General features: G+C 42.0%; 1 protein-coding gene across 2 annotated transcripts in view; it reads right to left on the reverse strand.

The window, feature by feature from the left end:
• SRPX (sushi repeat containing protein X-linked) overlaps positions 1–27,456 on the reverse strand; it is a 75,984-nt gene that overhangs the window by 11,503 nt on the left and 37,025 nt on the right. Inside the window, exons 2-5 of one of the 2 annotated variants that reach the window (XM_084617871.1) lie at positions 17,958–18,017; positions 12,971–13,162; positions 11,942–12,118; positions 517–643 (exon numbers count right to left, since the gene is read on the reverse strand). In XM_084617871.1, the coding sequence (XP_084473997.1) occupies positions 517–643; positions 11,942–12,118; positions 12,971–13,162; positions 17,958–18,017 (556 nt within the window). The remainder of the gene's footprint in view (positions 1–516; positions 644–11,941; positions 12,119–12,970; positions 13,163–17,957; positions 18,018–27,456) is intronic. The other variant, XM_084617872.1, reaches the window with a different exon arrangement.

Here is a 27,456-nt window from a genome sequence, read left to right on the forward strand (position 1 = left end):
GTAACTATGCTATATTATGTGAAACCTTAGAGATGCATATAAGTTTGTTATTAGCACACAATGGCTTTGTTTATTTTAACATGGTCACAGTTCTCCTCATGTAGTACTGTTCTCTCACTTTTAGTATACCTAAGAGGTGCTGCCCCATATGCAAAGTGTTGCCCCTAGGAGAGCACAGAGCCATAAAAGGCCCTTTGGAAATCTATTTATTGCAACACAGATGTGGGCAAAAATGCTAATGTATCTCATCAGCTTTAAAACAGTCTGCTGGCTATTTATATGCCAACTCCTGAATGATCTACCTTGGTGTCTGAGATGTCAGATTTTTTTTTTCAGCTAAGCCTGCATTATAATTTGAAGGGTCACACAGATCCAACAGCAAGTGCTCACTCCTTCACAGAACTGGTGGGGAAGGATGTTGACCAAGCATATCACCTAGATCAGTGAAAGGGGGTCCAGGAAAGGGCAAAACAAGTGACCTTAGTACAATAATACAGTAGACACAGTTTCACCTACTCTGTCAAAATACCATCAGCAGTGTCTCTTCCTTCAGGGGTTTCCCAGAACACTCGGGCTGTCAGCTTGTTTGGCTCGGCTGTTTTCTCCTTCACACTTGGGCACTGGATTCTAGGAGGTTCCATATCTGTTAAAATAAGCACCAGAGAACCCATAGTTTAATTCTTTTCACTACTGTCCACTACTCAGTGTACATTGTGATACAGCTTCACACCACCCTGCCTACACGAGGTGCTACACTTAGAGAAGAAAAACCAAATGCACAAATACAAAATGGCAGATAACTGCACTGCTGAAAAGGATCTGGGAGTTGTGGTGGATCACAACCTAAACATGAGTCAGCAATGTGATGCTGTTGCAAAAAAAGCAAATGCAATTTTAGGTTGCATTAACAGAGGCATAGCATGCAAGTCATGGGAGGTGATAGTACTGGTCTACTCAGCCCTGGTTAGGCCTCAGCTGGAGTGTTGTGTCCTATTTTGGCCATCGCTATATAGAAAAGCTGTAGAGATCATGGAAAGGATCCAGAGGCGAGCGACAAAGATGATCAAAGGGATGGAATGAAAGCCGTATGAGCAAAGGCTCAAGGAACTGGGTATGTTTAGTTTGGATAAGAGGAGGTTAAGGGGGGATATGATAGCAGGCTTCAGATACTTGAAAGGCCAGGAAAAAGATGGAGAAAAATTGTTCTCTCTTGCCACAGCTGGCAAGACAATAGGCAGTGGGTTCAAACTACAGCACAGCAGATTTAGATTGAATCTCAGGAAAAACTTCTTAGCTGTAAGAACAGTAGGACAATGGCACAGATGCCTAGAGAAGTCATGGAATCTCCTTCGCTGGAGGTTTTCAAAAGGAGGCTGATGGGGATAGCCATCTGTCTTGGATGATTTAGGCACAACAAATCCTGCATCTTGGCAGGGGGCTAGATCTAGATGATCCCTGTGGTCCCTTCTAACCATGTGGTTCTATGATTTCTAACATCAGAGCCCAGTGCACATAGAGCACATGTTAATGTCTCCCATTTTCAAAGGGGTAGGGATGGGGAGGAAGCGTGAGAGATAGGCATAATTAATTCTATTTTAATCTCCCAGGTAGACTAAATAACAAATAAATAAATTGATAAATTAATAATAAATGAAGTACCAACAGTCACCATGGTAATGAACTTTTTTTTATCCAGTCACCAGCAAGGTTGAGGCAGCTGTGTCTAGTGAACTGAGCTTGAGGCTGAAAGCCAGGAACTTCTCTGATTCTCTCCAAAGCTCTGCCACTGACTATATGTCCTTGAGCAAGTCACTTACGCTATATCTACCCAGCCCACGGAAGAGAATCTCCCTGCCCAGGTTGACAGACTCAGGTCCTGTGCTAGCGCACGATAAATAACAGTATAGGCAGAGCTGTGAAGTTGTGGCTTGGGCTGGAGCTCGGGCTCTGAAGCCCACCCCTCTACGTAGGCTTCAGAGCTCCTGCTACTTCAAAGTGCTGTTAATACAGCTATTTTTAGAGCACTAGTGCCACTTCTGCCAGCCTGAGTCTGCCAAGCAGACTGGGAGGCTCGCTTCCACGGGCTGTGTAGACACACACTTATGAGCTGTGCCTCAGTTTCCTTATCTGTACAACGGAAATTATACATACCCACCTCCCAGTGGTGTTATTTAAAATGTTAATCAAGTGCCTTGAAAATATAAAGCTCTCTCTAGGTGTTAGCGGAGACTCCTGTCTCTATCACATTCAAACGCAACACAGAGTAGCTGCCTATAAAGCTGCAGGAATGGTACAAACAGCCTTTTAACAAAACAACCAACCCCCAGCCCCTCGTGAACCACCTCCACCACCCACATCTCTCCCTGCAGTACTGCCAATCAAGTCACCCTCCAATAGGTTACACAGAATATAGTCAGCAGGACAGCAGCTAACAGGAATAACAAGCTCACACTGTGTGAGCAATTCCCAGTGAACAAATTGTGTAGCACATTAAGCCATTTTTGCACGTGCATATCATCTGCCAAGAGACTGCATTTTTTAAAACAGATGTCTTTGCTGTGCAAAGCTGTTTGGCAAATGTTTTTTCAGCCCATAAATTAATTACATGTCTCCTACAAGTATACCTTTTGAAGTGACATGGTATTATTTCTTTTCCCCTTTTGGATGAGTCAACCTCTATAATGGGGTCCTGGTCTACAACTGGGGCTGACTCTACAGAAATACAATTAAATAAAATAATAAACTAATTATGCTTCAGCCCCAAATTCACTTTCTCCCAGCACTGGTGAGAGCAAAATCTTCCTTCTAGAAAATGAACAGGAAAGTGCTGCAAACACACTGAAAGTGAAGCTTTATTGAGAAAAGAAAAGGAGGACTTGTGGCACCTTAGAGACTAACCAATTTATTTGAGCATAAGCTTTCGTGAGCTACAGCTCACTTCATCGGATGCATTCAGTGGAAAATACAGTGGGGAGATTGATATACTGTAGCTCACGAAAGCTTATGCTCAAATAAATTTGTTAATTGTGCCACAAGTCCTCCTTTTCTTTTTGCGAATACAGACTAACACGGCTGCTACTCTGAAACCTGTCTTTATTAAGAAGACACCAACACATTTGTGAACAACAGTTTTCATTATTTGCTCCAGCTCTAGTCACAAAACTTGCTAGAGCTTCCTTTGACTTTGAATAGTTATTTATGCCACTGAATTTGATACCAATCCACCTCTCTGCACTCCAATCACACAGCGCACTTGCCTTTGTCCTGTTACTCACATTTTCTCTTTCCTTCAGCTCTCTTCATTGCCACTTTAAAATTCTTACCATTCCCTTCAACCTTGTCACCTGACTGCACCTCCTCTCTTGTCACCGCCCTAAGTGTTGATTTCATTCAGCTTCTCAAATTCTTCTCACTGCAATTCATTCATCTGCTGTAGTCTCTAAATAAGAAGTGTTTTCACACTTCCACTCCTCCTCTAGGGGATGCTTTAGGGAAATACTTTCCTGTTCATTCCCCCTCACTTTTCTTGTTCACTCCATCATTTTAAATCTGCCCTGCACGTTAAATATGAAATCCTAGCCACACAGAAGCCAATGGGAGTTTTGCTCTGTTACATCCTTAGGGCAATGACATTCCCTACCTACCTCCTTTAATGACGGCTAATGTTGCATTTGTACTGGGACTACTAATAGTGACGTTTTAGTTGTTTTTTTGTCTTTCTGGGGCTGGTTACTGTGTTTCCTTTGCAGCCACCGCCCAGGATTAAAGGCACTATATAACTAAATAAAATACCATGTAAATGATGGGAGAAGGAGCAGGGCAGTGTTTAGGATACTCATGTTTTAAGTATCCAATTAATCAGGAAGAAGATTCCATCACTAAGCAGCAGAGGACACTGGTTTGAATGAACAAGCATGAATTTTCACTTTATTAAGACAACAAAACTAAGTTACTCTAGGAACTGCATCACTAGGCACCCGTGGGTGAGTATGCACTTCTTGTTGGACCTGAAATCACCAGAAAGGATATTGTCTGTAGCTACTTTGACTGCCTTTAAACATTTACACACACACACAAAACCACCATATCACACCAAACAAACCTCAAAATGATCTACCTGAATACAACAGAGCACTCTAACTTTGCCTACTGAGGCCACACTTACAGACTGCCAGGGCCTGAAGGCCACATATAGGACCTGATCTAGCAGAGTTCTTAAGGGTGGGTTTGAAGTTATGCACACGCTCAAGTGCTTTGCTCTCTTGTTTTTAATTTGCACTAGGGCCAGGTGGTGCAAATTGCCATCACCCTCTTATTTAACAGGAGAATGCCATGTGCAGAGATTACAGGGCCTAGTATCTAATGCTCTGTGTTGAATCAAGCAGCTCCAGGATTTACTCCACTCTGCCATTACCCTAGTATACCAGTTACATCCAACCTGCAATTACATATCATAGGATATTAAAGAGGCACAATGGCATGGGATAAAATAGATTTTCAGTCATCCTCTGAATCTCTTTGCTGACATGGCATATGAACTGGTTTATTTAAACCATTTATTAGGTATTTCTGACATTAAGGTTATTTAGTAAGTGGACTGATCTTGTTTGGAAGGTTTATATCCTGGTGGGGAGGGAAGCAGGCATTTAATGAAAAATTTGAAGCTGCTCAACCATGATTTTCCTCAGCTACTTTCTCATACTTTATTAGTGCTTCTTTGGCTACTATATTGTAGTAGCAATGGTACTTGACTCTGCCTATGGAAATCATCTTGCTTTAATGACGGCTCCAGAACAAAAGGTCAGTAATATTCTACTGAATAAATGCGGCTTGTTGATCTCAGCGGAAAAGGGATGAGGATGAGTTTTCAAAGAGCCTGTGGCTTTCTGAACTCCCACACTTCTGACATGGGCCACCTCACACATTAAAAAGGTTTATTGACCACTTGTTTCTTTGGCTTGTTAAAGGTTTGAATTTATTTGTTTTTGAGAGAGTGGGGGAGGCGAGGCAAGGCAAGGCTAGGGAAGGAAGGGATGGTAGAGAATACAAAATCCTAATACTCATCTGAGTATCTGTATGTGATGGATAAAGATTTGATGCCAACACTATTACTGACTGTAGATGTGATTAAAGATTGCTATAGTTAATTAAAAATACTTATTCCATATAAAAAGCATGTAAGAATGCAAGGCCAATTTCAGACTCTCTCAGTCAGAAGGGTTACTTAATTGTTGGTCTTAACATTTCTATAGGATGTAACATAATGGATGTAGTAGAATGGTGAAGGCTATTTACCACAACATCTGTTATACAGCTGGCTGAAAAATAAGAATTTTCAAAGTTTTGAGGTATTTCCATTTCCCAGGGACTGAAGTGGACTAATTTCCCCACAATTTGATAATGTTTTCTATACAAAGTGGTTACCGCCGCTCCCTCCCTTACCACCCCCCCCCCCCGAAAAACCTGGTTTTGATTGAACAAAAGGTTTCAAGGAACTCAAGCATTGTGTGAAAAAATTCATTTAGAAAGAAGTCACATTTCATTTTTAAAAAAAACATTTTGGGGGCAGGACTTCAACCAGCTCTAGCCCAGAGCTGGCAAATGTGCCCAGCCCTAACCCTATCCTGTTACCTCTTCCCAGTCCTGACCCTCACCCTAGCTTGAGACCTAGTAACCAATCCTAACACTAGCACAGAGCTATCATCCAGGCCTAATGGTAACTGGGCCCAAAAGCTGGTCCTAAACCTAGCCCCAAAACATCCAAGATTCCCAATCCTAAATTTGGCCCATGGCTACTCCCTGTCTGCAAGCCTACCCCCAGCTTTACACCAGCCACCAACCCCAAACATGAGCCCTACTAGGAAGTACAACTGGTTGAGAAACTGGGGGGGAGGAAGAGTGTTTTGGGGAAAAAAAATTTTTCTCCCCACTTCTCAGGTCAGAAAAGGACACATATTTTGTCCCTTGGAATTCTTTCTGAAATTTTTTAATCAAGATTATTTTCTAAACCAAACTTTTCTTAACATTGTTACCAAAATTTGCTGCATTTCGGTAACTATTTTGATAATGATTCCAATAAAACCTTTACTTATTCGTTTTGATAAAAATGTTGCAAACATAAATTTTGTGAAAAACAAAAACATTCCAAAAAAGTCAAGAGTTTTTCATGGAAGTTTCATTAGTGAGAGAGAACATTTTCAACTAAAAACTTTTCACTTATTAGACTTCCAACTGCTCCAACCCTTTGTTATTGGCACAAAGAGAGGAAGCTGTAGGGGCACAGAAGTTGGGTTTTTAAGGTTTATTTTCTAGTGCAAAATGAGCTGCTTCATCATCAAGAATCATCAGAACATATGTAACCCACACACCTCCCGGGTTTGGTGTTCTGTCCCATCTAGTGGCACCGAGACCACTTACAGAGAGAGAAGATAGATAAAATGAGTCTGCTCTACAGTCTTAGCTAATAGCCATTAGCTTTTAGCTCCTGCAGTAGAGGCTCATTACTAAGCTCCAGAGGTCCAAGCTTCGATCCCACCTGCTGACGACTGGGGTCTGTCGGTGTTACACATACAATGGGCCAAACTCTATCCTCAGTTACACCTTTGCAATTTTGAGCCAGGGAGTAGAGTAAGGACCAGAACAAAATTTTAACAAAAGAACAAAAATCAATACATACTGACAAGTACGAGAAGGCCAACATTTTCAAACATGGGTGTCTATATTTAAGCTTCCCAATTCATAGTTAGTGGCCTGATTTTCAGAGTGGCCGTGCCCCAACACACCCCATTGAGTTCAGTGGGGTTTGTGGGTACTCAGCATCTCCGAAAATCAGAGCATTTCTATTTAGGTGCCTAAATACAGATTTAGAAGCCTAACTAGGTTCAAAAACATTGGCATGTGTGTTTAAAAAGAGTCATAAAAATATAACCACCACCTGAGATTTAAAAGTCTTGTTTTGCTAATTGTTGATCTGTGTCTGGTGCTACTTTTAAATGTTAGTTATTTTATTTTAAATATGGTGGCAGGGTTACAGCTTGTTTGCTAGGGTGGAATAGACCAAACCAGACCTTTTGTTCTTTCTCAAGGTTACTGCTGACCATGCATGTGGCTTGGGATAAATGAACCCCTGGCAGTCTGCAGACTAATTCTCACCCAAATGTAAATCCTATTTTGCTTTTTAAATGTTGAATAAACAAATACATGGGCCAATCAGTGCAGCCCATCTCACTAAATATGAAATTAGCCTCATGACTTCTGTATGTAGCTGCATTTTTAATATTGCACCTACAAGCTCTATATGATTGCTGTTGCCAAGATTCCGTTACAGTTGCATTGAGCTGGATAAATTTAAACCGTGAAGCTACAGTAACAAAGGGTGGAGCTAAACCTGACATTTTGCAAAAACACCATTAATTCAGGTTTTTAAACATTTTTTGCATAGCATGGACCACATCTTAGTAGCAAGAGGTTCCCATGGACACCTCCCTTCCCATTCAAAGTAGGGTGGATCCTACCTCCTGTCCCATTCGTGATCGCTTAATGCCCCAAGGGTACCTATAGGAATTGCCTTCATGAAAAAGTAACACACAAAATGTCTCCCTTTGGTCTTCATTTCCTCTCTCCCTCTCACTTGTTCTAATTCTCTCAGCTGGAAACAAACCATCCCGATGTGTCGAAAGAATAGTAAATATGGCAGGTGACCAGCTTGGCTTAACGGTGAAATCCTAGCGGATCTTAAACATAAAAAAGAAGCTTACAAGAAGTGGAAGGTTGGACATATGACCAGGGAAGAGTATAAAAATATTGCTCGGGCATGTAGGAATGAAATCAGGAGGGCCAAATCGCACCTGGAGCTGCAGCTAGCGAGAGATGTCAAGAGTAACAAGAAGGGTTTCTTCAGGTATGTTGGCAACAAGAAGAAAGCCAAGGAAAGTGTTGGCCCCTTAATGAATGAGGAAGGCAACCTAGTGACAGAGGATGTGGAAAAAGCTAATGTACTCAATGCTTTTTTTGCCTCTGTCTTCACGAACAAGGTCAGCTCCCAGACTGCTGCGCTGGGCATCACAACATGGGGAATAGATGGCCAGCCCTCTGTGGAGAAAGAAGTGGTTAGGGACTATTTAGAAAAGCTGGACGTACACAAGTCCATGGGGCCGGATGAGTTGCATCCGAGAGTGCTAAAGGAATTGGCAGCTGTGATTGCAGAGCCATTGGCCATTATCTTTGAAAACTCGTGGCGAACGGGGAAAGTCCCGGTTGACTGGAAAAAGGCTAATGTAGTGCCAATCTTTAAAAAAGGGAAGAAGGAGGATTCTGAGAACTACAGGCCAGTCAGCCTCACCTCAGTCCCCGGAAAAATCATGGAGCAGGTCCTCAAAGAATCAATCCTGAAGCGCTTACATGAGAGGAAAGTGATCAGGGACAGTCAGCATGGATTCACCAAGGGAAGGTCATGCCTGACTAATCTAATCGCCTTCTATGATGAGATTACTGGTTCTGTGGATGAAGGGAAAGCAGTGGATGTATTGTTTCTTGACTTTAGCAAAGCTTTTGACACGGTCTCCCACAGTATTCTTGTCAGCAAGTTAAAGAAGTATGGGCTGGATGAATGCACTATAAGGTGGGTAGAAAGTTGGCTAGATTGTCGGGCTCAACGGGTAGTGATCAATGGCTCCATGTCTAATTGGCAGCTGGTGTCAAGTGGAGTGCCCCAGGGGTCGGTCCTGGGGCCGGTTTTGTTCAATATCTTCATAAATGATCTGGAGGATAGTGTGGATTGCACTCTCAGCAAATTTGCGGATGATACTAAACTGGGAGGAGTGGTAGATACGCTGGAGGGCAGGGATAGGATACAGAGGGACCTAGACAAATTGGAGGATTGGGCCAAAAGAAATCTGATGAGGTTCAATAAGGATAAGTGCAGGGTCCTGCACTTAGAACGGAAGAACCCAATGCACAGCTACAGACTAGGGACCGAATGGCTAGGCAGCAGTTCTGCGGAAAAGGACCTAGGAGTGACAGTGGATGAGAAGCTGGATGAGAGTCAGCAGTGTGCCCTTGTTGCCAAGAAGGCCAATGGCATTTTGGGATGTATAAGTAGGGGCATAGCGAGCAGATCGAGGAACGTGATCGTCCCCCTCTATTCGACATTGGTGAGGCCTCATCTGGAGTACTGTGTCCAGTTTTGGGCCCCACACTACAAGAAGGATGTGGATAAATTGGAGAGAGTCCAGCGAAGGGCAACAAAAATGATTAGGGGTCTGGAACACATGACTTATGAGAAGAGGCTGAGGGAACTGGGATTGTTTAGTCTGCAGAAGAGAAGAATGAGGGGGGATTTGATAGCTGCTTTCAACTACCTGAGAGGTGGTTCCAGAGAGGATGGTTCTAGACTATTCTCAGTGGTAGAAGAGGACAGGACAAGGAGTAATGGTCTCAAGTTGCAGTGGGGGAGGTTTAGGTTGGATATTAGGAAAAACGTTTTCACTAGGAGGGTGGTGAAACCCTGGAATGCACTACCTAGGGAGGTGGTAGAATCTCCTTCCTTAGAAGTTTTTAAGGTCAGGCTTGACAAAGCCCTGGCTGGGATGGTTTAGTTGGGGATTGGTCCTGCTTTGAGCAGGGGGTTGGACTATATGACCTCCTGAGGTCCCTTCCAACCCTGATATTCTATGATTCTATGAAGGAGGAGAGACAGAACCGTGGGACCAGCCAGCTTTCTGCAGGCCACCAGCAAGTTCTTCACAGACCACAGTTTGGGAACATCTTTTCTGCACTGCCCTTTCTCAGAGGCCCTGACCACTGCTCACTCCATCCCCCTTCTGTCTGTTGCTTGCTCTCCCAAACCCTCACTTACTTTCACCAGGCTGGGGCAGGGGGTTGGGGTGCAGGAGGGGGTGAGGGCTCTGGCTGGGAGTGCGGGCTCTGGGGTGAGGCCAGGGATGAGGGGCTTGGGGTGCAGGAGAGGGCTCCGGGCTGGGGTTGGATTGCAAGGGGGTATGGCCTCTGGGCTGGGGGTGCAGGCTCCAGGTGGGGCCAGAAATTAGGGGTTCAGGAGAGGGCTCTGGGCTAGAGTAGGAGTGCGGGGGGGGGAGGACTCCAGGGTGGGGCCAGGGATGAGGGGTTTGGGGTACAGGAGGGGACTCTGGGCTGGGGCAGGGGATTGGGGTGCAGTGCTTGAGGACTCTGGCTGGGGGTGCGGGCTCTTGGCTGGAGCTGAGGGGTTCAGGGTGCAGGAGCACACTCAGGGCTGGGGGTACAGGAGAAGGTATGGGGCCCCAGTGGTGCTTACTGTAGCTCCCAGGAAGTGGCTACCGGGTCCCTGCAGCCTGTAGGCACAAGGGAAGCCAGGAAGACTCCGTGCGCTGCCCTCGCACCCGTAGGCGCCGCCACCACAGCTCCCATTGGTCGTGGTTCCCAGCTAATGGAAGCTACTTAGCTGGCACTTGGGGCGCTTCTGGGAGCTGCTCAGAGCTAGGGCAGGCAGGGAGCCTGCCTTAGCCCGGGGCCCCTGCTGCAACCACTGACCGGACTTTTAATGGCCTGATTGGTGGTGTTGACCGGAGCTGCCAGGGTCCCTTTTTGACTGGGTGTTCCCATTGAAAACCGGATGCCTGGCAACCCTAACTTCATTAATGAAGTACTTCACTCACCGGCACACTCCACAATTTGCACCCAAATCATGGGGGTGGAGGGTGTCTCTCTCTACTCTACAGCAACGTGCTGTATTTTGGACTTAACTATGGCACTGTCTTACAGAATTACTATAGAATACATTCACATGCTGTGAAGTTATAAATATTGATTGTCTGCATTTGTTAAAGGAACATTTCCAGTACACTGCTACATTGTCATTTGCAATGAGATGCCCAGGTCAGCAGTGCAAACTGGTGAAGTCATATAAAAGATGATGACATTTCACCCTTCCCCTACCAAAATCATAAAACCAACCCTGCAAAAGAGCCAGACTTGAATTTGCACATAAAACACAAGACAAACCACAAACTTAGTCTGAGTATAGACAGGCAGGAGCATGTATACAATTGCAAGACAGAAAGTAACTGAAAAATTGAATGAAACCCCGCGAATGTAAAAGCCACAGCAGGGAGACTCCCATGTTGCTTCACCCACTAACCTAGACTGAGCCACAGGCATCCTGAGGAAAACCATAGTGTCACACACAGATCATTAAAAACACAAATATTGCTCCAGCCATGCCATCAAACTGTTGGTGGCCAATTCAAGTGGCTAAAGACCTGCACATCTGGGTGACTGAAAACTGAGCCCTTATCCAGAGATTCCCAAGAACAGCAGCAGCAGCTGAGACACGTTGGCTACATCTTCCGACGAAATCTTATTAGTACAAAGGAGAATTATGTGAACTGAGCTGAAAATGTTCCCTAGCCTAATGTAACTGTTCCCATCAGAAAAGCTCATCCTCATTTCCCCAGAATTCACTGGGAGTCCAGGACCCCAAGATGCAGAAGTGACAGAGGAAGTCCCACCATACTGGTTAGTTCTGATTCTCTTCTAGGCTTAAGATGTCGTGTCTGTGACACAAAGCAGCAGGTACAAGATGCTGCTGAGGAAGCACAAATAATTACATCAGGCTTCGTAGACGTTAAGATCAGAAGGGACTATTATGAGCATAGCACAGGCTATAGAACCTCACCCCATAATTTCTTCATCAAGCCCTTAACTTCTGTCAGAGCTACAACAAGTATTTTAGAAAGAGATCCTGTCCTGATTTAAAGTGATGGAGAATCCATTATACCCCTAGGCAAGTTGTTCCAATGCTTCTCTAAAAGACACTGTGTTTGTTTTCTCACTGACATGGATGCAGGAGCCATGTTTCCAATACATTTAAAATATTTTGGCATTAACAGGCTACAACAGCTTTACATCTAGGCTCCTTAGGAAGTGCAAACCTCATCTTACTTACCAACACAGGAGGCTGGTCTGCCACTCCAAACTTTGTTGTCCATACATGTTACTGTCCGGTCTCCTTTTAGCTGGTATCCTGGGGAACAGTAATACTCACACCTGGAGTTAAAGTATGCACCATCTATGCACTTGAACCCTCCATTAGTTGGCATGGACAGCGTTGGGCATCGTATTTCTGTAAAAGAAAACAAAAGTATCCAGGATCTTCTGTTTTCCATTCTAGAGGAGTGGGGGGTGAAACAGATGTGCAGTACTGCATGTGAACAAAACATGGTTAGGAATTGTTCAGTCAGAGCATGTGAAACTGCTCATATGATTTCCCCTCCTCAGACAGACTTCAAATTTTGCTATCATACAGCTAAGTTAGCCCAATGGAATGAAATCATTTTAAGGAAAGACCAACCGCCCACTCCCTTCTTCTGTCAAAATGTTTTCTCTCACAAACCAATGGTGGGCCCATTCAACCTGGTGACATTCAAATTTTGCAAAATGACACACAATTAACAGTGCAGCTAGAATTAACTATCCGCAGTATTTTAATATGTTTGCAAAGGGGAACTCTTATAACCCCTCATTTTCAGAAAGATTTCTACAGACTCAAAGCCTACCTATTCCATGAAGCATTCCTGCCTTTAATGCCTCTCTCCACTCTGTGTTTTCTAGATTGCACCTGCCATGATTTGAACCTGCAAGCTCCTCTGCATTCAGCTAATTGACACAGTCCACCTATCATACAGCACCATGTACATCACAGGGGCTATGTAAATAATGTCTGAAATAGGTGCAACTAAGTTAGCTATGGCTTCACAAAGACATATTTATTTTTAAATTCAAAATATGAATGAAAGCCCAAAGATAAACAGAGTAAACTCTAAGAGCAGCTCCTGTCAGTTAAGTTTCTCCCCATCCCAGCACTGACATTAAATATAAAAGCTACTCACATAAAATCATCTCTGTTTTATATCTAATGTCTATCACACAAACAGTGACATGTGCACACATGCACACACAGTTATGATCTACTCACGTTTACACAAAACCTTCCCAGACCAGCGCTTGTCTGACTGACAAATAAGCTGTTGAGGACCATGCAGTTCATAGCCTTTCTGACAACGAATATCACATCTCGTCCCCAAGACATTTTTGTAATATTCTCCTTGAGGTGTTCTGCAATACGCATTACCATGTTTCACCTTCATGGGAGAACACCAAGGTGTTTCTGGCAAAGAGAATGGAAAAACAAACACAGAACACACATATTTTACAAAAGACTAATTGGCTTAAGTCACAATTGCAAAGTCATTTTGTTTCTTCAGTGTTGTAGAGAGAGTTTATTAAAAAGGAAAATGTAGAGAAGCAACACACAGAGATGTAATTTCCTGGCCTGATTCCACAAGGTGCTAAAGATATCACAGCATCAGGCCTTTAAAGGTGAGCTGTTCCTGCCTGTTACAAATTAATGAGCGTTTCTATTAAATTGGGTGTCTAAATGTCATGCTGGTGGAATAAGTGTGCCACCATGTGGAGAGTTTGCTGATCATCATTGTGTTTAGGTTTTAATACCCCACAGAGGATGCATTTACCTTCCCTTTGGTAACAGAAGCTGGCAATTTAAATGCAAGTTCAATGCCAATGAAGCTTTATCTTTATCTGTGGCATAATTTTAATTTTCCTTATTCTTATCTTAACACCCTTTCATTCGAAACTTCCTTCAGGACCATCAGATACACGCATACCAGGGCACCATAGAAACAGACATGGCCACTGGTGAATTTCATGAAGGCTCAAGCTCCCTTTTATTAAGGGCATTATTATTTACGTCATATTACAGAAATGTCAAGTTTGGTTGCTTGGACACAAGAATGACAGAGACCCCAGGCATATGTGTGGGTGTTTCACTTATGCTGAATGAATTTCCAGTTTCCATCTCAGGCGTCAGACTGAGCCAAAACTCACCAGCATACCAGGATAGCACTTCTCTGATGGCCCCATTAGTTGCACAATATTTAAGATATCACTTTAAATATGCTTATTTTCTCATCCTGATTATGAAGAAAACCATCTAAATGTGAATGGGTGCAGTGTTGTCTTTCTTACTAGATCTGTAGATCTGTCTGTCTAGGTCTGACAAATTGAAACAAAAGCTTTTAGAGAGTTAAGAACTAGCTTCATTCATCCTGAGTGGGTGTTAACTCAGAGTCTCCAAGTACAATGTATGCACTCAGGCACCGGGTTTGAATGTCAGCCAGTATATGGATGTCCTATGAGTTTCAAGGTGTGCTTATATTAACTGATGAATGTATACTCAGTCTTGCGTTATTTCTTATGTCTAGCACAAGTGTACATACACACACACAAACGGGAAATGGACCCAAGCCGCAAAGTTCATATCCAGATCTTAAACTATTCCAAAATCTGAAGAGTTTGGTTCTGGGGTTTTGGTTCAGGCTCATCTTTAAAATATGATAGCACACACTGGTCCTGAAATGTGGCACTCATCCACCAGCAATTCTATACAATCATTCAGGAAAGAAAAAATACTTTGCCTAAATTCAATTTAGGAATGGAGGTGCAGAGATCCCATCAGAAAGGCACCAAGCTGATGAGGAACAGGGTTGAAGGCCCAAGCATCCAATGATGCTGGGCCACTCTGAGTTGTGCTGGGGATTGGGGCCAGATCAGAGGAAACACAAAGATGTCTGAGAGTCACCTTTTCCCCAGCCCCAACCCATTCCAGCACTTTGCACACAAATGGAGGAACACAGAAAACTGGCCTGAAGTATGTGATTCATCTTCCTCTAAAGCATCCAGTATAGGTTAGACATGAAATTCAATGGATCACAGGAAGTGCCAAATCAGAGCAGAACTGGCATTTGGCCACAATACTGGGATTAATACCCATACTGAATTATTGCAAAAATAAAGGGGGGGGTCTTTAATGACTATAGGTGGTCAAGACTATAAAGATACATATTCAAGAGAAATCCTCCATCAGCAAAGCTTCCATTAATACCATGCTGGGGCACTGGTTCAGTATGCACACTGGGGTGTGTCAGCTACAAACCTTTCCTAGGAAGCCAAAACTACTTTTGGGGCGTGGGGGGTGGGGGTGGGGCAACAAGTGAGTTTTCTGAGGGGGGTCTTCTATCCAACTAATACCTAAGGTGACTCTGCTTAATTTTGGGATTTGACAAGGACACCACTTAAGGAGGTAAGAGTGTAGGCCAAAAGGAAGACAAGCACTGAAATGTCACACAGCATGCAACATTCAGAAGGTATATAATGAGCCTTTATGGGATCTGGGAGTGTTTCCAGAACCTCATGCCTAAACAGTGGCAAAACCACAAGAGTGATCTAAAAGTTGCCTTTCACAAATGTAATCAGTTTCACAGATATTTATTATTGGCTCTGTTGATTAATTGCATTTCCACATTTCAAATGTCTTTCCTCATATTTGGGATTAGTCCCATGAACATATTTAATGTGCTCTTATTTCATCTACCATACATGTTGTATTTTTTATTCAGTGTATAATTCCTCTACATAAAAATGGTGAGATATTTTAACATCTCCCCCAATGGAAATTTAAATTTCCACATAAATTCTACTGTGCTGTTACTAGAACCACAGAAACAGCATTGGACAGTGGAAGTGGAGAGACTGAGAATGGAAAAGCGTGTGACTGCCAGGGTTCTAGTTTATTTCACAAAAAGCATTTTAAAGTAGCACAGCCTGTTTCTGAAGCTGTTTAACTCAGTGACATACTTATGTTCTCTTACGGAACTGCAACATCCACATGGGTATTTTTAGTGCACTTGCTGGAGTTGTACTAACACGTCTGTCTACTCAGGCTGGGAGGCCCACTTCCAGCTGCAGTGTAGAGGTACGCTTAAGGGCCTGGATCAAAGTGGCTTTTGTGCTGTGGTGAACAAAGAAATAATGCACTCCGGGGCTTTTTTCTTCTCATGGGAACCCCAGGTAGAGCAGGCATCTTACATGTCAGTTAGGGAAGAAGCATTCTTCTTGACAGCGGCACTTTCCAAAGTATCTGTCAGCACTGTCCAAATGCTGGCTTTGGATCAGTGTTCCTATAAGCTCAGCATGCAAAATGCAGAGGGTTTTTTAATACAATGGGGCTTATTGGTTGATTAGGCATTTGAACAGAGGGGTCACCAGAGAGGAAGGGAACTCTTAGCTAAGTTGTTGGGAAGGAACTCCATAGAGATGTTTCCTTGGAAGCCTGAGTTGGTTGAAAGACATCCAGATGAGAACGGAAGGTTTGGCATGTGGCCAACCCCTGGCAAACAAACTATAGGGTTTAATTTGCAAATAGCATTGCGAACTGAAAATCTGCTGGGTTTACATAGCTCTGCTTAAGATGCACATACACACCATGCCATGCTAGGCATGTACTAATGTACATTTTTCAAAAGGCATGCATAATGGTTAGTATATTTGATACTCTGAAATTTTTACCAGGAGAGATGGTCCATAACCAAAACCCTGGATATGAACACCCTCACATTTTGGTGAACTTTTGATCCAATATTAACAACTCAGGTCCATATCTGGTTTTTTTGTTGTTGTTGGGTTTTTTTTGTTTTTGTTTTTTGTTTTTTTAAGTGACCTGCTTGTCAACTCAAATAAATGCAAGCAAGTTAATACAACTTAGGTCTTCTCAGCTTCATGCCTTTGATTTTTGGATCTGAGTTGTCTAATCTGTTACTAAAGCTCACATTAGAGCTTCCAAATTCAATACAGTTTTTAATATTTGTTTGAATAAAGCACTGTGTTTCACATACCACTGTTACATCCTTGCAGCCATTGAAAGAATTTGTTTTCGATCGCTTTTAAAAGACAGTTCCTAGACAGAGTCTACATTTTCACCACTAATCCACAGTCCAGCCAGCATTAATTTATCTTTAGTGAATCATTTGAATTCTTTGTTTAAGTATCCACAGAGGATTAAATGTTAAAGATAAAGAACAACACATTTACCATATAAAGCTATGGGCAAATACATTTTTTCTGATTATACTTTTAAAGCAGAATTTTCACACTGGGATACACCTTGGTGGGGGAGCAAAATAAATATTTATAAAAACGTAAGACAGACAGTATTTTGTACCTTCTCCTTTGGTACTCATAAGTAGCTGATAGATTTGCATGCATATCCTTGTGTAAAAATCCAGTTTTATTCTCTGTCTAGTACCAACATTAAGCAAAGCTACATTAATACCCAATATTTCTATGTTACCACAACAATGCAATACACTGTCTTGTATGTCCATAGACTAGTTTGCTGAAGCAAAACCTCAGTAAAATGACTTTTTTGGGGTGAGGGAAGGGCAGGGGGCTGTGTGTGGAACCAGATTCTTCAAGAAATAGGCACATATGTCACAGACTCACCAGTGATTTTGCTATCAGATCCCACTGGTCAGGAAACTTGTTTGCAATAGGGAAGAAAATCTGAATCTGATTTCTATACTTGCAGAATTCAATTATCTCATTAATGTGCCAGCATATTTTGTTTAATGTCTTGTATGTTCATTGGCAAACACATTTTACTCTTCATTCCAGGTTGCAAGATGAACCAGAAATGTCAAGGACTATATTAAGAAGCTTATAAAAATCAAGCTCTCTTTCATGAGCTTCCATACCTTACCATCAATAGGTCCAGATTCTGAACAGGATTATCACTGATGGCTTTGGCTATGAGGTATGAAAGAGGCAGAAGACAGCTTATTTTTAATATTCATGAGCTAGCAGCTTGACCTTTCAAGGGTGAAGGCAATAAAACCCAGCAATTTACTCATGTAAGCTAAACAACACACAGTGCTTGTTCCATTTTCCATTGTTTAGAAAAATAAAAAAATGAAAAGCTTATCTTGTCTGAAAAATCTGAACACAAACAAGGAGCTGGATCGCTCTAAGACTTTATGATGCAGGAAGGAAAGAGAGAAGATCTCCCAGCAACCAGCTGATTTTCTTTAGCACAGAAGCAAAGCATTCACCTTTATATCTATTGCGTGCATACACATCTTCGTCATCTTCTACGGGTGAATATCCTGATCCTACAATACAAAATGACAAGAAAAACTGCAGCAAGAAAGGAAATATAATTTTAAAAGAACAAGAAAAGCTCTTGCAGAGACGTGCAAGTGAGATTAGGATGCAACAACCTAAGCAATGCTGACAGCGTAAGCTTCCATGATGATTAGATTTATAGTGGAACCAGTTTATAGTGAATTTGGATAGAGTGAATCTCTGTTTATAATTGAGTAGAATGAAAATCTCAGATTGTTATTATGCAACATGTATTGCAAAATGCAAATCACAATTTCTCTCAACAGGAACTTCAGCGAATGTGAAAGTTATTTGAGAGGGGGAGTCGGACGACGGAGTGATTTCACTGTAAGATGGTTCCCTAGTATAAGTGGCTGTTAACAGCCATCATGCCAACCAGCTGTAGTAAAACTGCCAAACAGCTGCAGTAAATGTGTGTGACTGAAGAACAACCATGGTTTACAGCACAACTTATATAAGTGAAAGGCTGGTTACATTCCCTGCAAACATAGTTCTGCCCAATCAAAAGGTTGTTTTGTTTTGTTTTTGTTTTAAGTCTTCCATGGTCATTCAAGCTAAAGAAATGACAGGTCAGCTTTCTTTGAAGGATCTGGACAATTGCTGTAGGCTAGCAGGGTGGGTAAGAATTGCAGAGATACTTATCACCATAGACAGTGTGTCTGAACATCTCCCATGTATTTAAAAATAGAAACAACTACTCTCCTTCCATTCTCGCCTCCAGGAGAAACAGCTTTGTTACTGTGTAGTTTTTGTTTTCATGCCTGCACCGCCTGTGTCCCCCATGATCTGAGCCCAATTCGCTGCTCCTTTATGTCTGCAGTTTTGTCCTTCCCATTTATGCCATTGCTACTAGTAACTCCCCAGAAAGCATGCCTTGTCTGCTCCGCCAGCATGGCCTCCCATCTCCATCCTGCACAACTACATGAAGCAGCTTAATCAGCATGTTGAAAGCCCTCGATTTGAAATGCGTGGCAAACACAGAACCTAAAAGGAATTTGCACTAGGTTCTCTGCTCTGCTTTACTGATGTTCCATAGAAAACCTGCAACAGGCCACAAACTCCAATACGAGAAATCCAGCCCTCACTTCCACAGCTGAGCTGGAAGTGGACTTGGCAGCGGGTTCCATTGTTAAAGGGTTCATACCCTTCATGCAGCACAGAGTTCAGCTATGAGGGGGGCATATGGGAAGGCAGGCACTGTGCAGATCCTCTGATCTTACCCCTTAAAATAGAACTGTGATAGAGGTGCCTAGGGCTCTTCACCCTCTGGAGTAGAGTAACATACAATAGAGTCATTTTGATAGCCCCTCCATGGGCTATGGGGGAGAGAAAAGGACGCCTGAACCCAATTCAACTACTCACTCCTGGCATTGGGGGGAGAATTGGCCCGATGTGAACCCTTTCAGCCTCTGTGCTTGAAAATCAAGATAGCCCTAAAATAAACCTATCCAAGGATTAAAAAAAAACCCAGTCACAATTAATCGCAGTTTTAATCACACTGTTAAACAATAACAGAATACCAATTTAAATTTATTATATTTTTGGATGTTTTTCTACATTTTCAAATATATTGATTTCAATTACAACACAATGCAAAGTGCACAGTGCTCACTTTATATTGTTATTTTTATTACAAATATTTTCACTGTAAAAACGATTTTTAAAAGTGTAATCTATAAGTCAAAGCATGAAAGGGTATACAAATGTTTAGCATATCTGGCACGTAAATACCTTGCAACATTGGCTCCAACAGTGCCATGAGAACGCCTGTTCTCACTTTCACGTGACATCGTAAATAAGAAGCGGGCAGCATTATCTCCCATAAATGTAAACAAACTTGTTTGTCTGAGCGATTGGCTGAACAAGAAGTACGACTGAGTGGACTTGTAGACTCAAATTTTGATATTGTTTTGTTTTTGAGTGCAGTTATGTGAAAAAAAGTTCCACATTTGTAAATTGCACTTTCACGATAGAGATTGCACTACAGTACTTGTATGAGGTGAATGGAAAAATACTATTTTCTGTTTCTTTTTTACAATGCAAATATTAGTAATCAAAATAATATAAAGTGAGCACTGTACACTTTGTGTTCTGTGTTGCAACTGAAATCAATATATTTGAAAATGTAGAAAAACATCCACAAATATTTATAATAAATTTAAATTGGTATTCTATTATTGTTTAACAGTACAATTAAATCTGCAATTAATCGCGATTTTTTCTAATCTAGTTAATTTATTTAGCATTAATCACTTGGGTTAACTGCGATTAATTGACAACCCTCGTTTATTTTGATTTACAAGAACAGTAGCAAAAAGTGCAATTTAATTTTGGCCTGATCCAATGCCCACTGAAATCAATTCAATGGGAGTCCAGTGGGCTTTAGATCAGGCCCCTGAAGCAATTGTCAATCAAATGTCTTTTCTTACTCATATTTTTGTACAGCACAGACTTCCTAGCCCTTGCATTTGTTACTTAGTTTACATTTAATGAAAAACTGCTGAGGCCTGTATAAATATTGCATTGTAACAGCCTTCCAGTATACAATATTGAATTTAGTAGCATTTCCAATCACATTGTGTAATACCAAGTGCAAGCTTCAGTCTCAAAGCACCACATGAAGATATTGATATTTTAATGATCATTGTCTATTCCAGCAAAATTAGGAGATTCTTGGTTGAATAATTTGAGACAGTTTTTATTCAAACATTATGGATAAAAGTTTTTAAAGTGTCTAGGTGACTTAGGAGCCTACATCCCATTTAAAGTCAATGGAATCTAGGTTCCTAAGTGCCTGATCATTTTGGAAATTGGGATATAAGCACTTCTGAACAAACTTGCCACATACTTTTAACACATTTTTGAAATCTTAGGTTAATCATGCTAAATCTGAACTACTCATCTGAGATTTTCTGCTTTGTGTGTTGGATGGAATAAAAAAAACCCCAAAACCAAATAAAAGTAAACAATTTTATTCAGCATCCCTCTATCGCGTCCATCTGCTCATTTTCTTATTAAAAATGGAAGACAGCAATCACATCTCTGGTTTTCATTATGTGCTGATTGTGCTTGTAGTAGTAATACTGGTCTTTGTCATCATTGTTTTAGTCAGGAAATGGATTACGGGAATCCCAAAGGTGAATGTAAAACTGTTGACCTTGCTTTACTTGTAGAGTGTGTCATTTATGCTTTTTTGTGACATCTATTTGCACAAAGAAAAATGGCAAACATTGGACTTCAACACAGATGTGTTATACCAGCAAAGGTATAGACTCCAAGTGAAGTCAATGGAAGTTTTGCCATTGACCTGTATAGGTGCAGGATCAAACTCTAAGGTGCAAATCCAGAGCCCACCCCAGCTAGCTAGGCTGGGTGCGTGCTGGCTAAAACGATGGCAAGGAACCCTTCAATGGCATGTACATGGAGGGAGAAGGATGGTACATCTGGGCAGTAGGAAATTTCCTTCAATTTCCCTATGTCCCATCTTCTCTCATGCCCTCTATGCTGTTCTCTCTACTTCTAGCCTTTCCTTTTTCCTTAGTGGAACCATAAGGAAGAGTGGGCTGGATTTACCCCTAAAATAAGTAGCCATATCATAACTGAACCAGGACTGTCCATTTGCTTTAGGAGATAGCATACTAGAAAAGCTAGCATGATTCAGTGGATGGCATATGGACTTGTGAGTCAGGAGTCCCACGTTCCATTCCCAGCTGTGCCACTCACTGACTGTATGACACTGGAAAAGCCACTTCACTTCTGCCTTAGTTTCCCCATCTCTAAAATGCGAAATATGTTTCTATATCTCACAGGAGTGCTGAGAAGGTTTATTCCTTAATGTTTGTTCATTGTTTGGCTATCAAGTGCTAAATAATGTTATCACAGCACTAATAAACATGGATATTTTAGAAGGAAGGGGGAGCACAATCCTACGTTAAAAATACATTGATGGCATGCTTTATATTTCGGTGGTGTCTTACAAAAACTGGCTGCAGCTCTCAAATTCCAGCTGATTACAGGCAAAAGCCACAACATGAAACTATACAATTTTAACAAGAAACCATCATCAAGATTAATCCACGGAATCTGATGATCATAGGATTAGCTTTAGGAAAAAATGACTTCTGTGTTCACAGAATAATCTCCATGTTTAATATTTGAGGAGGAGAGCCTACTGTTTTATATATTTTATTAGAGCATAACATTTAAATAGATTTAAATTCAGACCTACAGAAAATGATTGGTAATTACTGCCCCCCAACAATCCGTAATTGATAAAGAAACACAGAGAAGCATTTGGCAAAACATTTCAAAAGGAACTGAAACAATAAATTGGACCAATATTTTGATACAGTACAATCCTCAAACATACAAACCCCATTATTAAGGACAAGGAATAAATGATATAGGATCAGTTCATGAAACAATTATACCTTTGTGTCTAAGTTGTCAAGCCTAAGTAAACGAGGCACTTAAAAACTACAATATTTACCCACGTGTGGAAAAACGTCCTTAAAGCATTTTAAATACATTTTGTGAAACTTTTGCTATATAAACTGCCAAATACACTTAAAATGTTCTAACTATGACCCTGTCCAGGGATCAGCAGTTAGGCCCTGACCCAGCACACTATGTTGGCTCCAGTTCATCAAAGCACTTAAGCAAGTGCTTCATTTTAAGTATGTGAGGTCTTCAGTGGGACTACTCACAGTTAAGTACTTTGCTGAACAGGGATGGAGTCACGCATCTGGTAAAATGTTCTGCTGAACAGGGGCCTATGCACATGATTAATCCTATTGACATCAGATGGAGCATATGAACAGTCTCACTGACTTCAGTGGCATTTCTCACATGCTTTGTTGGGTTGGGGCCTTACCGAAGTAACTGACAAAGTAAGGTAGAAATTAGGAGATTGTGACCACATTGCTGAACCAGTAGGCAATACAATAAAGGGCTCACATTCACAAACAGTGCACAATACATAAATTGGACAATTTATTTATAAACAAAGTACCATGCCAAAACATGCAGAGATGCAGGTAACACCACATTCTTTGTATTACTTCTCCAGAACCATTTAATTATCCCCACATATGTGTCATACCCTTCATCTATTACCTGCTAGTGAGGTATGCAAGAATTTATGGTGTGTGCATGTGGAAAAGCCACAGCCAGTCCACAAATGTGAGTAGCCAGACAGGAGCTTCCTAAGAGATTGTCTGGTTCTTGGCAGAAAGAAGAGGAAGGATGTCAGATTTCGGAGGACATTTCAAGAGGACTTTCCTGTTCCTCAGTTTGTTTAGAAATTCATCTTTTCTGCTATAAGATTCCCTTGCGCATGGCAGACCATCGAGCCAATACCGAGCTTCTTGCTGGGAGCCATCAGCCCCCTGCACAATGACAACCACATGTGGTGACCAGCAAACCTCTCTGTTGCATAGGTAGCACATAGCAGAAGTTTTCAAATATTATAGGGAACCAAGCTTCAAGGGGGGGGGGGGAAGGAATGACACTGTGCCCTGTCTCTTGGAATTAGAGGAGAGATTCTTAACCATTTTGATCACAAAATGTAGGAGAGCACTCATTACCACTTGAAATACTCTTATTTTTGGCTAAGAGGAGAATTTTTCTCATTGGAGCTTTTCAATTCAGCCTGGCTGGCAAGCAGCAAGACAAGAATTAAAATAATTATTAATGTAACCCTTCTGCCCGTCACAGTTGGCAGCAACAAGGCCTGGGTTCAGTATCTAGGGGTTCTGTTTCAACAACACAATGCAAAACCGGCTCAAGCCCCCACCCAGTGACCTGGGACAATTACATACCACCCCCCTGGGCGCCTCTAAGAGGCAATACTTCCCCTCTCGCAAGCACAGAGTCTGAGTGCAGCAAAAGCCTTTTAATAAAGGAGGGAAACAATGCGGCATTATGTTGCGGAAACACCAAAAACAGGATTCATAACACCAACCATGAGCAAAAGACCCACCCCAAGTAAGTTTGGCAGTGTCCTTTTCCCCTCAGGGTCTCAAGTCCAGCAACCCAATAGTCACCCCGCCACAGTTTCTGTCCTTGGTCAGTGCAGCCCCTCAGAGCTCAGAAGTTCATCTGCGGAGTATACCTCCCAGCCTGGGTGGAAGTGAAGGGAGGTATGGGGGGCATCTTACATGCTCCACTGCTCGGGTCAACGGCCGAGTGCCATGCCTCTCCATGGGGTTCTGCTGCAGTCTTCACCGCCAGCCGTGCCTCTCCACCAGCCGCCCTGCTGCCCACTCTACTCCACTCTCTGCTAGCTGCCCTGCTGTCTGCTCCTTTCCAACAGCCGCCCTGCTATTCACTCCGCTCTGCTCTCCACGCCTCTCCGGTAGCCGTCCTGCTGTCTGCTCCTCTCTACCAGCTGCCCGGCTAACCGCTCCGCTCTCCACGCTAGCCATTCTGCTGTCGGCTCACCAACTTGTCTTCAGGCCCCTCCCCACAGCTCTAAGTAACTTCAGCTCTTCAGTGATTTCAGCTCTCAGTGATTTTTAGCTGGTAGTAGGGGGAGCCTCAGTGCTGACGCAAAGCCCAAAGTAGCTAGTGCACTAGCCCAAAGTAGGTCTAATGCTTAGAACTAGGTATCAGTGATTTCAGCTCTGCAGCATGTAACAAGACTCCTAAGGGAGCCAAAATTAGCTCTGTTATTACAGGAGGGGTCAGTCAAAGTTTAAGGCCCCTGTTCCCAGCCTCTCTCAATTCACTGGGTTTTGGAACCCATGTCCCTTGTCTAGTGAGTGCTACTTAGTTGAGGGTGAGTCCCTCTGTCATAAAATGCCACGTACAGTTCTACTGTCCTTGATTCGCATAACTAGGATAACAACCCTTTATTACTCCTGCCCCAACAACAGAGAGACTGGGGATCCCACAGCAGCCAAAGTGACCATTTGGGCAAGCAGTCCACCATGCTAGGCAGGGTGGGTGTGCTCATGCAAATGAGAGTGCCCATGCAAATGAGATCAGCCCCTGAAGTCCTTTTCCACAGCTTACCACCACATGTCAGGGTAGAGCTCATTCTGACTCTGCTTACATTAACAATGGGCAAAGGCTCAACATAAACAATACAAGTTTTAAATGTTAAATAGGTAGCGTGGGTTAAATATCAAACATGGAACATTACGCTGGAAACACTTATGCATATGAGTAACTTTACATACAAGGGTTTCTGATAAAAATCCAATGGACTACTCAGATGCATAATGGGAGTGCAAGCAGGCAGTGTTCAATCCCTTTACCGGATATGCTTTAGACATGCAAGTGGTTTCACATGGGTGAACCTCTGAGCTATGTGGAATCCCAGTAACGGAATGAGGGACTGCATGGTGCCAAGGTCCATCTGCGTAGATCTTTTTGGGGCAGGGACTGTGTCGTTCTCTGTATGTCAATAGCGTCTAGCACATTACAGTAGAACCTCAGAGTTACAAACACCAGAATTACGAACTGACCTGTCTACCACACCCCACATTTGGAACCAGAAGTACAGAATCAGGCAGCAGCAGAGACAAAAATAAAAAAATAAAAAGCAAATACAGTACAATACAGTGTTAACTGTAAACTAAAAAAACGGAAAGTTTAAAACAAAGATTTGACAAGGTAAGGAAACTCTCTGTGTTTATTTAAATTAAGATGGATAAAAGCAGCATTTTTCATCTGCACAGTAAAGTTTCAAAGCTGTATTAAGTCAATGTTCAGCTGTAAACTTTTTAAAGAACAACCATAACATTTTGTTCAGAGTTATGAACATTTCAGTGTTACGAATACCTTCAATTCCCAAGGTGTTCATAACTCAGAAGTTCTATTGTATATTGTGTTAACATTAGAATAAATAATAATGTATAGCCAGGAAAGGAGGTGGCGGGGGGAAGGGCCACAGAGCTATTTTCATTCTGACTGTCATGGGAGGGAATCTCCTAGCACCACTTCTGTGTTGTGTCAGATTAAGAGCCCACAACTAAAATAACCTACATATATTACTTGAAACAAACCACAAGTTTCTACGATTTGTTGCCATTAGACAATGTTAGACTTGGCACCAAAACATCAAAACAGGACTACACCACTTAAAAGTATCCCCAAACATAGTTACAAGCTAAAATAGAATGTAAAGACTTTATTCTGAGAGGCAGTATTCCATTCACTAGCTTGGCACTAGGGAAAGTGACAAACTTCAACCGTTCAAATCTATTGTAACTATATAGCTACAGAATAATATTTTAAGGCTTGGGTGTGCTCCCAAGTGCTATTTTTGCCACATAACCTGGACATATGACTTTAAGGTTCTCTCTTCCCCTCATTCTTTTGTTTAGAGTTTGCCATGTTGTGTGAAGATTACATAAAATTACAGAACATACTGTAAAATCAACAGCCAAAACCAATATGCCAGTTGCAGCTTTATGTTCTACTGAAGTTTACAGTCTTAAATACAGTACCAATTTACTTAAATACATCCTTCTGAGAGGATCAGTTCATTTCACATTTTGAAACATTGTTGGGCTTGAAATTAAAAGGAAAAAAAAAGGCAGTTCGAAAGCCAGATTCTAATTTCAGATGTGTCTCATATCTCAGAGGAACTGAAACAACAACAAAGATCTGCTGATAACATCCTTGCACATACACACCCTAAGAATTAAGGGTTTGCAAAACAAGACCGAATGTCGCCTACTCTGGTCTCCTGACTCTAGCCTTGGCAATACCTGATCCTTCCAAAGAAAGGTGTGAATCATCCCTTACCCCTTTATTTACCAATCCAATTGTGTAAAGCGGTACCATAGGGAAGAGTTTTGAAATACCTTCCCAACCCCAACAGATGATCAGTTTATACCCTTAAGCACAAGAAAAAGAAAGGACTGATCTGTTTTCTCATCAATTTTTAATACCTCTATCTAATCCCCTCTAACTTTTCTTTTCCCACGGTAGAATTTTTATGTTCTACAGTAACACAAACCATGCAAAGAGTATGAATGGAGAAGCTAACCTGTTGCGTCTAAGTCTACAGAACCTCTTCCAGGAAGGCAGAAAGAGCTAAAGCCTGAGACCCAGAAAATCGGACAGGGAGATATTAAGGAGGGAGGAAAGAAAGGCAGCAAGAAAGGTCACCATCTTTGCAGGAGAAGGCAGCACCTGTTGTGAATATAGGTTTTCATACATTTATATGACAGTATCAGAAATACACACACTTCTTTTTTATTCATAGAGCACTCTGGCCCCAATTCTGAAAAGCACTTAGTTGAAGTAAATGGAATTTAAACATGTGCTTAATGTTACGCACTCCTCTAAGAGGACACAGCACTTCACAAAATACACTGAAAGGTAAAATACAATTTGGCAGTAGAGGAATGAGTAGCGAGGAAAGATTTAACTACGTTCTTCACATCTAGCTTAATCTTTGATGGAGTCACACAA

Source organism: Lepidochelys olivacea (genome assembly GCF_965140295.1).
Source record: "Lepidochelys olivacea isolate rLepOli2 genome assembly, chromosome: 1".
Classification (NCBI taxonomy): domain Eukaryota; kingdom Metazoa; phylum Chordata; order Testudines; family Cheloniidae; genus Lepidochelys; species Lepidochelys olivacea.